Source organism: Prionailurus bengalensis, chromosome E2 (genome assembly GCF_016509475.1).
Source record: "Prionailurus bengalensis isolate Pbe53 chromosome E2, Fcat_Pben_1.1_paternal_pri, whole genome shotgun sequence".
Classification (NCBI taxonomy): Eukaryota; Metazoa; Chordata; class Mammalia; order Carnivora; family Felidae; genus Prionailurus; species Prionailurus bengalensis.
Window position 1 is genome coordinate 35,839,577 of NC_057352.1, and position 17,935 is coordinate 35,857,511.

At 50.7% G+C, this 17,935-nt stretch overlaps 1 protein-coding gene across 7 annotated transcripts; it reads right to left on the reverse strand.

Annotated features, from left to right (window-relative positions):
- Window positions 1-4,840: 4,840 nt before the first annotated feature.
- On the reverse strand, window positions 4,841-17,719 carry SLC38A7 (solute carrier family 38 member 7). 7 transcript variants are annotated; one of them, XM_043599349.1, is made up of 13 exons: window positions 17,668-17,719; window positions 16,961-17,094; window positions 16,593-16,690; window positions 15,181-15,584; window positions 14,337-14,535; window positions 13,956-14,100; window positions 12,853-12,951; window positions 12,218-12,275; window positions 11,886-12,000; window positions 10,381-10,528; window positions 9,772-9,971; window positions 8,859-8,913; window positions 4,841-6,810 (listed from the first exon to the last, which is right to left on the reverse strand). In XM_043599349.1, exons 4-13 carry the CDS (start codon window positions 15,448-15,450, stop codon window positions 6,708-6,710), a joined length of 1,392 nt encoding a protein of 463 aa, XP_043455284.1. In that variant the 5' UTR covers window positions 15,451-15,584; window positions 16,593-16,690; window positions 16,961-17,094; window positions 17,668-17,719; the 3' UTR covers window positions 4,841-6,707. The 7 variants fall into 7 exon arrangements, 6 of the variants coding, with proteins under 6 accessions (XP_043455284.1, XP_043455287.1, XP_043455285.1 ...); XM_043599352.1 differs by having other exon boundaries at window positions 16,961-17,091; window positions 17,668-17,711; XR_006300140.1 differs by lacking the exon at window positions 17,668-17,719 and adding an exon at window positions 9,028-9,434 and having other exon boundaries at window positions 6,749-6,810; window positions 16,961-17,636.
- Between the last annotated feature and the right edge of the window lie 216 nt (window positions 17,720-17,935).

Here is a 17,935-nt window from a genome sequence, read left to right on the forward strand (position 1 = left end):
TGAGGAGTAGATTCCTTAATGCCCCTTACCCATTTAGCCCATCCCCCATCCTACACCCCCTCCAGTAATCCTGTGTTTGTTTTCCATATTTACGAGTCTCTTATATTTTGTTCCCCTCTGTTTTTATATTATTTTTGTTTCCCTTCCCTTATGTTCATCTGTTTTGTCTCTTAAAGGCCTCATATGAGTGAAGTCATATGAGTTTTGTCTTTCTCTGACTCATTTCACTTAGCATAATACCTTCCAGTTCCATCCATGTAGTTGCAAATAGTAAGATCTCCTTCTTTTTGATTGCTGAGTAATACTCCATTGTATATATATATACCACATGTTCTTTATCCATTCATCCACTGATGGACATTTGGGCTCTTTCTATACTTTGGCTATTGTTGATAGTGCTGCTATAAACACTGGGGTGCATGTGTCCCTTTGAAACAGCACACCTGTATCCCTTGGATAAATGCCTAGTAGTGCAATTGTTGGGTCATAGGGAAGTTCTATTTTTAGTTTTTTGAAGAACCTCCATACTGTTTTCCAGAGTGGCTGCACCAGCTTGCATTCCCACCGTAATTTATTTTAATGTTTGTTTATTTTTGAGACAGACAGTGGGAACAGGGGAAGATCAAAGAAAGAAGGAGACCCAGAATCCGAAGCAGGCTCCAGGCTCCAAGCTGTCAGCACAGAGCCTGATGCAGGCCTTGAACTCACAAACCGCAAGATCATGACCTGAGCCAAAGTTGTACACTTGACTGACTGAGCCACCCAAGTGCCTTTTTCTTTCTTTCTTTTTTCTTCCTTCCTTTCTCTTTCTTTCTTTCTTTCTTTTTAAGTTATTTCATTTATTTATTTTGAGAGAGAGAGAGAGCAGAGGAGGGGCAGAGAGAGAGAATCTCAAGCAGGCTCATCACTGTCAGCGCAGAACCAGATGTGGAGCTTTAACTCACAAACCATGAGATCATAGCCTGAGCTGAAATCAAGAGTCATTTGGATGCTGAATTGACTGAGCCACTCAGGCAGCCCCCACCCCCTGTTCTTTCTTTTAAGGTGAATTTGTCCATCTTGTCATTTTGGAGGAAGAAAACAACAACAACAGAATGAATTAAAAATAAAAAAATAGATAAAGGAAGTTAGATCCTATGTGTGTGTTGGTCAGCTTGTTAACAGAAGCTGCTGTGCTCTCTCCCTCAAATTACACAGTTGTTCTGTTAATCCTCGGATAGATTTCCTAAGTGTTCAAGGTGGTTTGATGTTGATCTGTGTTGGAGGGATGAGACTAGCCCAAAGTCCCTTTACTATTCCATCATCTTAACTCCTCCTTTGATACATCAGTTTCATTTTTCATGGAAGAATGACCTAGTGAATCTAGTGCCTATTCCCTCCCAGGACACACAGTGTTCCTTCACAGGACAGTGTGTCAGCCTTCTTCCTGGCTACAATATCTCTCTCTGGCCTTCCTCTGTACCTATTGAATTTTTTTTCATTGTATCATAGCAATGAATTATTACCAAATCCGGATTTATAATATCTAATCTACATTAGCACATGTACCTACACAATTGGTTTGTGTGATTATTGCGGTCCTGACCCCAATATAGGGGCATCACTCAGGGGTACTAGGCAGCAGCTAAATTACCTAGTGACTCAGAGGACTGGAGTCTCCTCTCTTTCCTTTTTTTTTTTTTTTTTTTTTTAAAGAGAGACATAGAGCAAGCTGGGGGAGAGGGGCAGAGGGAGAGGAAGAGGGAGAGAGAATCCCCAGCAAGCTCCACACTCAACACGGAGTCTGACATGGGACTTGATTCCACAACCCTGGGATCATGACCTGAGCCGAAAACAAGAGTGAGAAACTCAACTGAGTCACCCAGGCGTCCCTGAAGTCTCCTCTTTCACAAGAAGAAACTACACAGAGGTGACCTCTATTGACCAAAAGAAGAAAGTACATTCACGCGCTTCCCTCCTTCCTTCCAGTACAGGGAAATAACCAACACAATCCTGGCCAGCTTCCAGGCACTTCACATATGTTATTATGCCATTTGTCCTTGGATTTGAAATATTTACATCTACAAGGTGGGCACCATCACTCCTACTTTAGAGTGGAGAAAAGCAGGGTTGAGACAAGTGAACTGATTCTCTGGGTTTCCACAGTGTTAAGAAGCATTGCCGAGATCCACCTCAGGTCTATCTGAGGCTTCTAGAAGGCTTTGCTCCGTCCACCAGTCTCCTGCTACTCAAAGTGCGGTCCAAGCTCCAGAGCATGGGCAACACTGGGAGCATTAACAATACAGACTTCAGGCTCCCTAGATCTACTGAATCAGAACTTGTATCCTAAGGAGATAAAATTTTTGCATGTACATTAGGGGCACCTGGGTGGCTCAGCTGGTTAAGCATCTGACTCTGGATTTCAGCTTAGGTCATGATCTCACAGTCATGAGGTTGAGAACCCTGCTGGGGCTCAGCATGGAGCTTGCTTGGGATTCTCTCTCTCCCTCTCTCTGCCCCTCTCCTACTCATGATCTTTCTCTCTCTCAAAAATAAACAAACTTAAAAAAATTTTGTATGTTGTATTAAAGCTTGAAGAGTACCCTGACTCCCAAGAAGCGGTAGGGAAATCCCAGTTTTTTGAGGAGACACCGAGTTCTCATATTTATTCTGTGAATGTCGATTTCTGGCTACAAAGCACTTCTGTCATTTTTCCTGTGCTGTCTTTACATTGGTTCCCCTTTTCCCTGGGAGGTAAATAAGGTCAGTGATTATCACTCCAATTTTAGAGCCGGGGAAAACAGAAGCCCAGAGGGGAGACGCAGTTTGCCCAGAGCCACTAGTCAGCAGGCATCCCAGTACTTGACAGGGATTGGCTGGGAGGATGATCCAAAGGTTCCAAGAACTGGTGTTGGTGCCAGCATGGGGGTATTAGGCTCCTGAGCTTGCCTTCAGGGGTCAGAAAGCACTAGGCTGGCTCTGAGAAAGCCTTCTGCTCACTTGTTTATCCACGCATGACAAGAGTGCAGTCGGACTTCAATTTTATTACCAATGTGTGTCCATGAGCAAACTATGTGATAGTCTTTCTTAGCCTCCCTCCAGAGCTGTTGCAAGGATCAAGAGAGGATGATGCAGGAGAAGTGGGGGCACAAAGGAAGAATTCAACAAATGTTCGTTGCTATTCATTCATTTGCTCCACAACTATAGGACACTTGCTTACAATGGGCCAGGCTCCAGACTAAGACACCAGATGGATAAGGAGTGTTAAAAACAATACCACAGGCCCAAGGTGGAGTCATTTGCCTCCAGGACAGCAAAATGAGACTTAATTGCAGTTTCAACCTCCCCAGAAATGTCTTAACTGATCAGTCAGGAATTTTCTGATCAGCACCAAGGGGGCAATCTGTCACCTGGGCCCTCTCCATCCCCCAAAGGAAGATGAGCTAATCCACCCAAGAGCCCCTGCCCTTCCCTTTAAGTGAGGGTGACTTGGCCTGAAGCAATGCTTTCTTTTCATTGGCTAATAACCACCTTGTCCCACTCCCTTCCTGTAAAAACCTTCCATTTTGCACAACTCCTTGGAGCATCTCTGTACTTGCTAGACAGGATACTGCTTGATTCATGAATTCCTTAATAAAGCCTATTAGATCTTCCAGTTTACTCGGTTGAATTTTGTTTTTTAACAGGAGATATGCCCTTGCTCCCATGGAGCTTACAGTGCAACGGGGGAGATGTGATCAAGTGCCTACAAGTATGGGGGCGACACGACACGGGCAAAATCTTGAATATAACGAACAAATGATGAATCTGGTGTTTGGCCTTTAGCATAGATGTAACCTTTCCTTCTCTTTGTTCAGAGAAAGTGAAACCAAACCTCAAGTTCTCGTCCCCTAGTCCTCCTGTGAAGGGCGGCCCAAAGCTGTCTCACTCCTCCAGCCCTCAAAAGTACTAGGCCACTTCAGAAGTATTTTCTCCCTGGAGAGAGTCCCCACTCGCACCAGGAGGGAGGGAGTGTGGTGGAAGATGAGCTGGTTACACTCTACCCTGTGGGCAAGGGGGGGCGCCACTGAAGACCACCCCAGAATGCTCTAGTCTCATCCCTGTTGCTCTCCCACATCCAGGATACCCCACAGACAATGTTCTTCCAATACCAAGTGCACATGTAGTTCCCATGGCCTGGAAAGGTTTCCTCACCTCTCTTCATTTAATTCATTCCTACTCATCATTCAGGGGTCAGCTTAAATGTCACTTCCTCCTGGAAGCCTTCCCTGACTCCCCAGACAAGCTTCAGGCCCCCCAATAGAACATTCTATATGTTCTCCTGTTGGCACATATCACAATTTGCAAATAGATACTTGTGTGACCACTTGGTCTGAGGGTGGAGCTGCTGTCTGTTTTGCTCAGTTTACCTTCTTGCCAGCACTGAGCAGTCACTACCTGGCTCCACTACCAGGACAACCAGGGGTTGCTCAACACATGCCTCTGAAAGGATGAGGGCGGATGCTCAGGAGTTGGAAGCTCACCCCAAAATGTGAGGTTGGCAAGAGACACACAGCACAGAGGCCAGTCTGAGGCCACATGGTGCGGGGAAGACACAAGCAGGACTTAAACCAAGGACAGGAGCCCAGGGTAAATCCCCAGGTTGGCAGGCAGGGCCTGATGGGATGTGGAAGAGAGGGGAGGCACCAAGAACCACTTGCATGTTCCCGTCTTGGTCAGGGGAACACAGCAGGACTCATCCCTGACAGGGGTCAAAGACAATGAAGCCAGAAGTGCCTGCCCCACCCCCTCCCCACCAGCCTACCTTCTTCCTGTCAGTGGTCTGGACTGTGTCCCCAGCACTGGACATAGGCCACACAGCTCAGCAGCACAGTCTCTTTTTATTAGCCATCCTCTCTGGTATGAATGTGCACAAGTAGAAAAGAAACAGTAAAATACCCTGGCTGGGAGGGCAGGGCAGGGGGCTCCTGAGCTTAGGCCACATGGCCAGATTCCAGCTCCTTTTCCTGATGGGTCTGTTTCTGTGCGAGGACTCCCCTTACACCCCCATCCCTTGACTGAACATGGATGGACACTGAAAGGACCTGGTGCTGTGCAGGGGGCGGAGAGAAAACAGCACAGGGGGTCTGGCTCCAGGGGCTGAGGGGCTGAGGGATGTGAAGAAAGGTGAGTCATCCAGTCCGGGACCTGAGCAGAAGCCCATCTGGCCGCGGCCAGTCTCTGCTTCTGTGGTCTCACTGCCCTGAGTGGAGGGCTGTGGGGTGGGGGTCCCTCTCACCCCTGGTACAGAGGTTTGGGGCAGGCAGGGCCAAGGAAATTCTAGGAGTTCCAGGTGGAGGAGGCCTGATTCAATGCCTGGCATTGGTCAAAGTGAACAGCCAAGGAGGGAAAACTGGGAATTGAGAATGGGAGAAGAGTGTCCCTCCTCACCCCACCTGGGGTACAACCCACGTGTGACCTCGGTGTCGGGTCATTGAGGCCAGGTCTGGTGGGCTTGTGGAGCTGAGGAAGCTGACACGAGAGGGTTGGGCACACCTCCTGCCCCAGTGTTACATGAGCAGGAGAGACTGAGCTAGAAAACTGGGGGAGGGGCTGAAGAAATGTTGGGGGGAGGGAGCAGAGAAGATCTGGACCAGAAGGGAAACTTCTAGACCGGCGTGACTACACTCAAGTGCTGCCCAGTCAGTGACAACTCGGCTGCTCTTCTTCTCTGTGGGCTATCCTGCTGGGGTTGCCAGGGGAGAGGGGAGCAGAGGGCAGGCAGAGAGAAGCAGTCACTGAAAGAGAAGGTAACAGAGAGGCTCACCTGGACCCTGACCGGCCCAACCTGCGTGGGTTTGAAAGATTCCCAGCCTTCTCTCTTACCCACCCTGTGCCACAGAAACGAGGGGCCCATCTGGAATCTGAGTGAGATAAACAGACTTCCTGCCAAGGGGAAAGCTAACTGAGGAGTACTCACAGCACCGTGGTGGCACGGGACGGCCCCTGTCCTTTGGGTCAGAGCCGGGCTGGCACCGTTTGTAAACATTAGACTTGATGATGTCTGGAGATGGAGGAGGAGAGGGATGCCTGGACCCTCAGCTTTGGGGAAAGAGGGTGAGGCCTCAAAGTCTCGGGAGATGTCAATTAGCCACGGAAAAGAGGTCTACAGGTTCACTTTGGACCCAGGCTGGGGGTGGACAAGGCATGACTCTATCTACCTCTGTGCGTCTGTATGACTTTTGTGCTACCTTTGGAAATTGCCAGATCCCAGAGAAGTCACGGCTGGCCAAGCGGCTGCCCAACTGGAGCAGGCACTGAGTCCCGGGATAATGAGCACAGGTCCTGCTCAGGACAGGGTGCTCTGTTGAGTGGCCCTTTGCCCATACTTTTCTCCAAAAGAAAGTCAGGCTGTGGTCTTTTTTCCGAGATGTTTTGATCCTCCTCACCCATGCTTTTCAGGGGTGGAGAAGTCGAGAGCTGAAGGACAGAGAAGGTTCTTCTGTGATACAAGACCTCCTCCCTCCATCCTGGAACTGCCGGGACTGGAGAGCAGGGGGAGCTGGGTCTGAGCCATCCAGAGGTGTGAGGCCTGATTTTACTCCAGAACCGTTCTTGGAAAAGGATGTCCAGATGTCATCCTACCAGCAGTTAGGAATGATGCTGGACTCAAGGTGACCCACAACTCTAATAAGAGATGGGCTCCTGGGTCCAGTGGCAAAGGCCATGTGTTGCCTGGGAGGCAGTGGTTATGCCAAGAGATCCACAAAGATGGCGTTGGCTGTGGTCTGGCCGAAGATGAAGGCTCCCAGGGTGACCAAGAGGACACCATAACTGACCAGCGCCCACCAGCTGTAAGGCAGGAGAGAGAGGCCTAGTCAGTCAACCTACCCTTGGCTTTGCAGACTTGTGTGTGTGTGTGTGTGTGTGTCAGTTAATTATTGTAATTACTTATAGCATTTCTCTAGTGAGTAGAGCACTTCCTACTTCTAAATGACTTTTCATACAAAGGTATGTGGGGCCAAGTGTAAGATCCAGTCCATGGGTCAGAAGACCAAGACCTAATGGAGCTCATTGACAGGTCACAGCAAGCCAAGGGCAGAACCAGGATTAGAATGCATGCCTCCTGATGGAAACATGTTCAGGAAAAAGCAGGTCACATGGAGTGTGATCCATTCCATTTACAAAAAAAAAGCACAGACATCTGCAAATATATATATCAAGTATAATGACAAGGCAGTAAGAGGATACAACAGGGTATTGACATTAAGATGACTCAAAATTTCTTCCTTACACTTGCACTTTTAAAGTTTTCTATAATGAATATTACTTCATTATAGAATGAAGTATATAGAATATGCAAAAATAATTCTTTTTAAAAAGCTTACAAGCTGTTTTCAACCTCTGTACTATTCAAGGAAATGTGGATATTAAAACAATATTGTGTTTTTCATCTACTAGACTAACACAAATTTAAAAGGCTGTTCTGGGACGCCTGGTGGCTCAGTTGGTCAAGTGTGGGTTCGTGGGTTCAAGCCCTGCATAGGGCTCTGTGTTAACAGCTCAGAGCCTGGAGCCTGCTCAGATTCTGTGTCTCCCTCTCTCTGCCCCTCCCCAGCTCACACTCTGTCTCTGTCTCTCTCTCTCTCAAAAATAAATATTAAAAAATAATAAAAAAAAGGCTGTTCTAGACAATACTGGCAGGGGTGTGGAGAACAGGGTACCCTCACTCTACTGCTAGGACTCTAACTGGTTTTCTAGAGGGAAATTTGAACCCATGTGCAGAAGTAAAAATGAGCATGCCCCTTGATACAGCAACTTCTTTCTAAGAATTGATCCTAGTAAGATCCTTGAAACAGGTGTGTCAAGATGCACACGTATAAGAGTATTCACACATTCACACACTAGAACACTCCGCAGCCCTTAAAAAAGGGAAGAAGTGGATGGATCTTCTTGTGCTGACGTAGAGTGATCTCTAACACACATGGTTAAGTGAAAGGAAGCAAGTGGTAGAAAAGCGTCTGGCATGAAGCCATTTTTGAAAAAACCAAACAAGACACAAAATTTCATGTGTTTGTGCATACGTATGTGTAGCTCTATATATTTGGACATGTATGCACACACAGAAACAACTAGAAAACCATACTGATGACAGAGAGCTCTCAGGAGAAGGGATGTGGTGGGGAGTGGGTTGTAGGGGCAAGAGGAACTTCCACTTTTTTCTCTAAAGTCCTTCAGTAGCATTTAAACTGTCACAGCTAGCACGTGCCACCCATTTCTTAGGTATTTAGACAACTCTTATGCCTTTTTTAAAAAAAAATTTTTTTAACGTTTATTTATTTTTGAGACAGAGAGAGACAGAGCATGAACAGGGGAGGGTCAGAGAGAGAGAGAGGGAGACACAGAATCTGAAACAGGATCCAGGCTCTGAGCTGTCAGCACAGAGCCTGACGTGGGGCTTGAACTCACGGACTGTGAGATCATGACCTGAGCCGAAGTTGGCTGCTTAACCGACTGAGCCACCCAGGCGCCCCAAGCCTTTTTTTTTTTTTTTAAAGGTATGAGGTTTGTCTTGTTTTTAAAAATTTTTAATGTTTATTTATTTTTGAGAGAAAGTGCGCACGCGCATGAGTGGGGAAGAGGCAGAGAGACAGGGAGACACAGAATCTGAAGCAGGCTCCAGGCTCTGAGCTGTCAGCCTAGAGCACAAAGCGGGGCTCGAACTCACAAACCGTGAGATCATGACCTGAGCCGAAGTCGGACACTTAGCCGACTGAGCCACCCAGGCGCCCCAAAAACTCTTCTGCTATTTTTAAGTCCACAGGTCTCTTGATCTCGCCCCTGCCCCTACCAGCCCATCCCTCATCTGGCACCTCCACACGCCCCAGGCTCTGCTTTACCTGGCTGGCTTGACTTCTTCCATCTCCGAGAGTTTGGCTTGAATGAGGCACAGCCCTGGAAGAGAAGACGTGGACCCGAGAGCTCAGGCGGGCTCCTTCACTCAGGCCCACCCTCCCCCTTTACCAAGAGGTAGCAGTGAATGGAGAAAGGCCTGTGTTTACTCTTCACCTCTGCCCCACTCCATGCGCAGTCGGAGGCCTTGCATCTGCTCTCCCGGGAGAGGCCAGCGTCTGACAGGCTCTCCTTGGGCTGCAGGCGAGCCCCAGAGCCAAAGGGGCAGCCACGGAAGGGGATTCAGCAGTAGCCCCCACCACCCCGAGGGACCTTCCCAGGGCACTTCTGAGCAGATGTAGCCCCCCCTGCTCCTCGCAAAGTGGCAAGGACTTTCAAGTTGGTCTCTTAGAGAGAAATAAGCTGGGTACAGGCAGAACTCATGGCTGGGCAGGTGGGAGCACTTCTTGGGGATCCGGTGGCAGACTTGTGTCTGAAACTTGGGTCTCCCGACTTCTGTATCCGGGTGCTGCCTCCAAACCCTGGCACTCTCTGGGTTGTAATGGGCTGAACCAGCCGGATCCCTAACAGTCAGGCAGCAACAGAGAAGCGAATGAAAGGTTAAGAGTGTAGGCTGTGCACCTAGACAGACTTGGGTCAGAAAAGTTGTTACTCAATGGTTGAGTCTGTTTAACCTCCTCACATCTCATCAACAGAATGGAGATAACATCTATCCCTTCTCTTCAGGAGGGGCAGGGGTTAGCGCAGAGCCTGAGGTGGGTGATTAGTAAGGGCTGGTGGTTACTCTCCTGGCAGGTAAGCAAGGGAGGAGTTGAGGCTGGGAGACCCTGGGAGCCAGTACTGCGTGGGCGGGGTGGGGGGGGGGGGGGAGGTGTGCTGGGGGCGGGCACAGGTCCATACCTGGGAAGACAAAGATGAAGCAGGCAGCCAGGCCTCCGATGACTGAGATGACCTTGCCGATGTCAGGGATGAAGAGTGCCAGCAGCAGGGTGAGCAGGAACCAGACCAGAGTCTGGAGCACGCGTCGCCGCCGCTCCCGCCCCACGTCCTCCTCCACAGGCATCCCCTGGTAGCGCAGCCACAGGCCCTCGATCACCGCCCTGCCCACACAGAGAGTGTCTCATAGGCCCCCACCTCCGGTTCACAGAGCCAGACCTCTGAGTGCGTAGACTAGGGGTAAGGCCCTAAGCGCTGATCCTGTTTCCTGTTCTGTGCAATGGGTCCAGCAGTACTCTTGTGGTTGCCACGGGGACTGGACGGGATGGTGGATGTGATGTGCTTAGGGCCTGGCCTGGCCCAGGACATGCTCACCTCGTGGGAACTGATGCTATTATCCTCCTGAAAAGGAAGGGTCTGGGTACGCCAGAGGCTAGGTATTCAGGGAAGGATCTGACTACAGGTTCTTAGAGGACTCACAAAAGGCCAAAGGACTATGTTCAAAGGGCTCTCAGGGGTGCTGAGGAGTCCTGGTGAGAGGGAGCACTCCCATGGGGTGGGGAGGGGGCTCACCGCCCACAGAAGTGCAGGATGGGGTAGGAGGTGAGCACGCTCAGGATGATGAAGGCACGGGCAACAGCCACAGCCATGTCCTCCGAGGGGTAGGACAGGAGCACATCGGGGTCCACAGCAGCTCCAAAGGTCAGGAAGCCACAGATGCCTGAGGACAGGGACAAGAGGGCTGGCAGGGGCAATCCTGGGAGGGTGAGGGGGATGGACCATTTACTCCAGGCTGCAACTCAGATGGGGAGGGCATTGGAGCAGCTCTGGAGGCTAAGAGGGTGTCAGGCTGGGACCCGAGGCTTTGTCCCTGACTTCTCACATCCCCTCCCCACTGCCACCTTTGTCATCCTGAGCTCACCCAGCATTTTCCTGTTTTGGAGCTTCTGCACTAACCTTCTGTCTGTCTAGCCCTTCACACCCCTATCTCTTCACTATTCAGGTCACAGCTCTGGTGTCCCCTCCTCAGAGAATGAGTCCGCCCTGCCCATCCACAATAACCCCTGACCTTGGGTGCTCACTCACAGCACCCTGCTCTATTTTCCTCAGCACTCTCCTGTGTGTGTGTGTGTGTGTGTGTGTGTGTGTGTGTGTGTGTTTTCCTTTTACACTTATTCACTGTGAATCTCTCCAGCCAGAACACAAGCCCCAGGAGGACAGGGACTTGGCCTATTTGCCGCTCTTGCTCCTGGCTTTGTCTTCAGAGGTAGAACAATGCTGGCCCCATAACACCTGTGGAAGGAATCACGGCCTGGTCTTCCTGTTCTGCTTTGACATCCAAACCATTCCCCGCATGGCACCCGCAGCCATGTTTTGTCGAGATGTGCCCCTGCTGGAAATGCTTCCTCTTGGGCTCCCCATAGTCCTCAGGCCCAACAGGACCTACTCTGGTCCCTGTCTAGCCTCCCTGCCTGCCCCACCCCCAAATCACCCCACTCCAGCTGCACAGCCCTGTCTGTCCCTGCCTCAGGGGCCTGGCATTTCCAGCCTCTCTGTCTGGAACACTCTTCTCTCAGCCCTTCAGATGCTCGCTCCTCATCACTGGGGCTCCCTACATGCCACCCCCTCAGACAGGAGCCTCCTGTGAACCATGGAGGCTGTCACCACCTCTCCTAGTCCCACTCACAGCTTCCCTGTCTCACTGTTGTGGTGGCACTCCCCACTGTCTGGATGTCCTTACTGACTCCTGCCTTACTCTTGTAAGACTCTCTGGCTAGACTGTCAATTCCAGGTGACCAGGACCAGGTCTGTCAATCTTCACGGCATCCCCTGTGCTGGGAACAGTTCCCGGCACTCACGAGGCACTGACTGACAGCTGCCAAGTGAATGGGTGAATACATGTCTCTCATTTGGGGGGGAGGAGGCCCAAGGCAGCCCAGGTTCAAGCCAATGCCTACAGAAGTGTTTGATATGCTGGGAATGCTGGGCTGTCCCCAGGAAAGCTTGGCCAGAGGACTTGGAGACAAAGAGGAAAAGTGGGAGCACTCCAAGCCCAGCCGTCAGAGGGGAGCACTCACCCGTGCCCATGTAGACAGCGAGGGCTATGACCATGGCAGCTGTCACCACCCCACCCCAGGTCTTCACCTTGGGCTGCCGCATGCTATTGAAGACTGGCACACTGCTCACGTGGCACTGTTAGGGTGAAGGTCACAGTTATGGTGGGGAAGTGACCCCTTCCCAGTTTCCAGAGGGAGGCAGTTTGGGGACAAAGGCACCAGGGACAAGGGACAAGTCCCAGTGCTCTGACTCTGTCTTTCCTCCCAGGATGTCCCCATCCTCCCTATAATGTGGGTTCCTGCCCAGGGTGGGGAGTGAGCTAAGAGGACAACAGGAACCTTGCAACCGGCACCTGAAATCCGAAGCAGATGGTGGGCATAGCATTGAACACGGCTACCCAGGAAGCTGGCCTGTGGACAAACACACAAGAGTCTGTTGCCTGTGAATCCCACAGAGCCACCAACCACCCCATGTCCTTACTCTTCACTCATCCCACCATGGCCTCCACCAACCACTATTCTACATATTCAACCCCCTTAAGTCTGGAAACAGGGAGAGGGCACATCTCCATTTCACAGGTCAGTACACTGAGACTCTGGAAGACCCTCCTGGGACCAAAATCCAGAATTTCTGGTTGCTGCACTGGAGTTGCTTTCCTTTTTCTTTCAAAAACAAGAAACTTTTTTTTTTTTTAAATGAGAAAACAGATTCATCCTCATACAGAAATTACAGATAAGGACAAGTTGCAAAAATGTGCAATTCTACCCTGGTAGTCTCCATAACTGGAGGCCAAGTCTTACAATGGCTTATCTGCTGGATATTGGATATTGGATGTTGGTTCTCACTCTTGCCTCCTTTCTCCAATGACCAACAAGTCAAGCTCTGGTGACCTAATGAGCTTTAAAAAGAGCACCTGTATGGCCTTTTGATGTCTGACCCAGTACTTCCTGGAGCCCAAGTAGGGGCTTCCTTGGGGTTCTTACCCACCTAGTCAGGATGTCCCCTGGGGTCATCTCTTTATCTGGCCAGATATATTTGATGATAATGATGGCAGTGACGTACCAGGTGCCCACGACGCTCAAGAAGCTGCCAGAAAGAATGGTTTGAGTTTCCTCTTCCCCAGCCCCAGCTGCCCTCTCTCTGATTCCACCCCAGGGGTATCTACCCTCAGCTCTAGTGACCACAGTGTCTACTGAATAAATTGGGAGATTATTCCAAACAAAGATTCAAAAAATGCATGAGAAATAAGTTTTAGAGGGGTGCCTGGCTGGCTCAGTCAGAAAAGCATGTGACTCCTGATCTTGGGGTCATGAGTTTGAGCCCCATGTTGGATATATAGATTATTTATTATAGATAAATAAACTTAAAAAAAAAAAGAAATAGGTTTTAGAGAAACCAGTCACAGCTTGGAGGGAGCTGGACCGCAAGAGGGGACCAGACTAACATTTCTGACCATTAGGAAATGCACTGGTTCAGCTTAGAGGTCTGGGCTTCAAAGCATATGTGTTTCTTCCATCAGTGCAGCCCTCACTTGGTGACTGCTACAAGGGCCTTTGAGAAGTAGGAGCCGCTGGAGGTAAAAGGGCTGAAGATTCAAATACGGGGATGTCAACATTAAAGGGGACCTTGGAGACAGCCAAGTGTGACCCTGCCAATTGTGGATCATAGGAAATGGCTCAGAATTACACAGCTTTTCAGACCCTGAGCCAGGAAGCCAGTCCTGTCCCTTCATACTAAGCTGCATGGAAGATGGGGCCAGGCTTGACAATTCCAAATGATAAAAAATCCCCTCCTCCCTGCGAAAGCCAAGGTCCTGGCCTGGAAGCTCCCTTCACACTCCTGATAACCACCTATCTCTTCTGTGACAAGGACATTTGGAACAGGATCTCTCACTATGCAAAGGGCCACTGTCTCCCTTGATGCAGACACAAAAGGAAATCTTATGCTGGTGGCCTTGCGAGCTGTGGTCCACGCTGCCTTGCCCACTTTGGCTGCCCCAGAAGGAGAGGGGTTCTCTAGCAGTGCCTGGGCCTTTAGCTGTGTGTGATTAGAGCTTCTGTCTGGCCTGGGTTGGGGTGGGGCCTCCGAACCTGGCATACTTCTGGAAGCCGATCTCTCTGGGGATGGAAAGGGGCAGGATGAAGAGGAAGGCAGTGAGGCTGATAGTGAACTTTCGGTCTGTGTACCAGGAGCTGCTGCCGGCCCCCTCAGGCTCCTTTGCCATCACAGCTATAACTGCACAGGGAGGAAGGAGGGAATGTCATGCCAGGCTCCTGCAGGCTGTGGCCCTCCTGCTCTGCTGAGCCTCAGGGCCTCCATCTGTCTAATGGGCTCAGCAGCCAGGAGGGAGGATTCACGGAAGAAGGCTCGACCCAGGCTAGGCCTTGGGCAGGTGTTGGTGCCCATTCCTCCACCCAGGATCCCGAGGGCCGAGCGGGAGGGATGAAATAGGTACTGAGGGGGAACCTCACTCTTGTCTTGTTGGTCCCCGATGATGATGAGGAAGGCGATGCAGGTGCCAAAAGTGTAAATGGCAATGGTCACCTCACACAGCACGCCTGTCAGTTTGCCACACACAGCCCACACCACCTCCTGGTAGGTCCTCTCATTGCTGGCCTGGGAGCAGTAGGCCAGGATGACGAGGCCGCTGATGATGAAGACCAGCATGCCCTGCAAGCAGGACAGAGCCACAGGGTGTGGGACAGGCCTGGCAACAAAGGGCAGCCTGATCTTGCTCAGCATTTACTAGGCCAATGCCTACCGCCAGTTTGGTAAATAAGCCTCATCTTGTAGGCAACTTTACCAGATTGCTGGAGGCTGCCGAGTTGAGATTTTCTTTAAAAACAGAAGAAGTTTTGTGGAAAATTTCAAATACACACAAGAGGGACAAAATGGTATCATGAACCGCCCATGCACCCATCACTCAGCTTCAAAAATAAGCAACTCATGGCTCATCTTGTTTCCCTCTGCCACTCTGGATTACGTTGAAGGAAATACCAGCTATCAAATCATTTCACCAGTAAATATTCCAGCACGTAGTTCTAAAAAGTAAGAGCCCACTTTTTAAACATAAACTACAAAATTATTAAATATGCAGTCGATGTCCAAACTGCTGGGAAGCCTTCTGCAGCCTCACCTGGCCTCAGATGTAAGAGTGCTGGGATAGGTTAGTAATGTCTGCCAAGGGTGAGGGTGGGAGCAGTGGTAGCCTGTGTCATTGACTGACTATCCTTGAGGTAAAGCCTCCCTTCCAAGGTAAAGAGCTCAGACCCAACACCTGAACTGCATTTCTGCTCTTAAGGCCAGCACACTCACCATCTGCAGTGTGATGCCGGCTGCCACGCCCCCTGCAGTGCTGAAGGCCGCCGGGAAGTTGAGCAGCCCTGCACCCAGGCAGGCATTGACAACGATGAAGATGGCCCCAATTGTGGAAGTGGTGCCTCTGCCCAGACTCTCAAGAGACGCCTCCCCTTCACTCTTGGGGGCTGTGTCCACGCAGGGACTCTGCAGCAGACGGGCCCGCTCCCCGGAGTCCGTGCTCAGACCCCACTCGCCAAGGTCATTGTTGATGCTGACCTGGGCCATGGCACTCGGAGCCCTCTTCCCACGGGGTCTGTGGATTCTGCCTCACAACCACATCCCCTGGGCAGCTGGAGGGCGGCACTAGCCTGTTTGGGGCTGTTATCCTAGGAGGCCTGTGAGCTCTGGCTCTTCTCAACCTAGATGGGAAACACAGGTACTACTGTTATCCTGAGATGGGCACAGAACGCTGAAACAACATTCCCAAGGTCATATGGCTGACATTCAAACCCAGGTGTGCCTCTGCAGAACACTGCATTTGGGTGTCACAGTGTATGGTGGCAGAGGCAGAAATATATCTGATGTAAAGCCTGCTTGCTTCAGGCTTAGAGACCCATAGGTAAATAAGTCCTAAACCTAAGAGAGAGGAATACTAACACATCAGCACTACGGAGAGGCTACACTCCTGTTGGGCAGAAGTATCTTGGACATATCTTATCTCATTCAGTCCTTATCACAGTGGTCATAAGGCTCAGAGAGATCATATCGTTGACCCAGGGTCACATGCTAGCAAAAGGCAGAGCAGGATTTGGGTCTAAATCTATCTGGCCTCTGGGGCGCCTGGGTGGCTCAGTCGGTTAAGTGGCCGACCTTGGCTCAGGTCATGATCTCACGGTCCGTGGGTTTGAGCCCCGCGTCGGGCTCTGTGCTGACAGCTCAGAGCCTGGAGCCTGTTTCAGATTCTGTGTCTCCCTCTCTCTGACCCTCCCCCGTTCATGATCTGTCTCTCTCTGTCTCAAAAATCAATAAATGTTAAAAAAAAATTTAAATCTATCTGGCCTCCCAGCCTGTTTCCACACCACAGGGTTTGCAATTGTAGCCCTCACCTAGAAGTGTGGGTATTGCAATATATTACAGTCCAACATACTGCCCTCTAGCCCAGAGTCTAAATTCTGTGTAGCTTTCAAAGCCCTTGAAAATTCAAGGCTAACTCTGACTCTTCTCCCTTGTGACTGACCTAACCATTGCCTATCAGAGAGGCGTCTCTCTGATGCCCTCAGCACACTGAGGGGTTTAGAATGGCTAATGAGGCCACCGCCCACCCCCAGGTCGTCGGATGCTTCTCATTGCTTCTCCTGGTGATGGATGAACAAAGGTGGGAACCATACGCTCATGAGAGGGAAAACGGAGAGTTTGGGTGCTCTCACCAAGCATGCAACCAAGGGACACAGCTCCAGAGGAAATATCTCTACTGCTGGCTCCAAGTCCAGAAAGATCAGATGCCACAGGCTTCTTCTTATGCAACCTGTTACTCAACCAGTAACACAGCAAAAAAAAAAAAAAAAAAAGAAAAAAAAAAAGAAATCAAAGCTGTGAGTAGTGGAGGCAGAGAGCTCTGGGCTCCCAGGTTTCCAGCATAGCTCAAGAAAGAGCCCTGCAAAGTCAGCGCTCCCAGAGCTGTGAGACCCCCTCCTCCACCCTGCTCACATCTCAGACACAGAGGTCTCTGCACTGGTCCAAGATCTCTCGGCTATCCTTCCATGCGAAGTCCCCGGTTCCATTGTCCCCACCTTACCTTCTCCTTCTGCCTGATGGGCTATGGTGGAGGGTGGGTTGTCCTTACAGCTCCTTCTCGAAGATCTGGGATCTGATTTTCCTCACTTCCCTCTCTGGCCCCAATTTCTTCTTCAAGACTTTATCTAAAATCTGCTGTCAGTGGAGAGAAGAGTGTGAGCTGTTTCTGCGCTGGTCAGCAGAGCGTCAGCAGCTCTGACGCTAACTCAGTAATGGAGCACCAGATCAGTTAGAGGAACAGGCCCAGGGAAGGAAAGAGGCTGGACTAATGTCACAGCAGATAGTCGGCAGAACCAGAAGAATGATGTCCACAGGCTCAAGGCCAGAGCTGTAACCATTGCAATAGGCCCTCTCAGATCCCAACCGGAGCGGGTTCCCAGTCCAGTCTGGGGCTGGATTCCAGAAATAAGCAGGGAGGGCTGCACTGGGAGGTGGGTTAGGGCGCACCCGGCGCGGAGGGGAAGATCCCCAGGCCCCAAGCCAGGCGAGTGGGCTGCTGTGAGGTAAGCTAGGAAGGCGCTTCAGGCCTAGCACTAGGTGGAAACAGCCCGAACTACGGCGCGCGACAAAGCCGGTCCTCTTGAGGGCTGGCCGGGGACGGACGACGCCGGGCTTCGGAGCCCCGCACGGAGTGGGCAGGGCTCTAGACAGCTGGGGTCCGAGACTTAACACTTCCACCCTCCACCGCCTCCACCTCCTACCACCTACCTAAGGTGCTTCCCACCCGAGCCGGCTGCAGAGACACGTGAGCCGAGGTCACATGACAGGCAGGGCTCAGGCGGGCCGCGGGAGACGCTGGAAGTTGTAGTTTTCTGCAGGCTTTAGGCTTGGACGGCGACGGCCCTCTGAATCCTCAACCACACATTTGCTGCGAGCCACTCTCCGCTCCCAGACCACCATGCATAACCTGTTAGTTATATCTATCTATCTATCTATCTATCTATCTATCTATCTATCTATCTATGTGTATCTATAC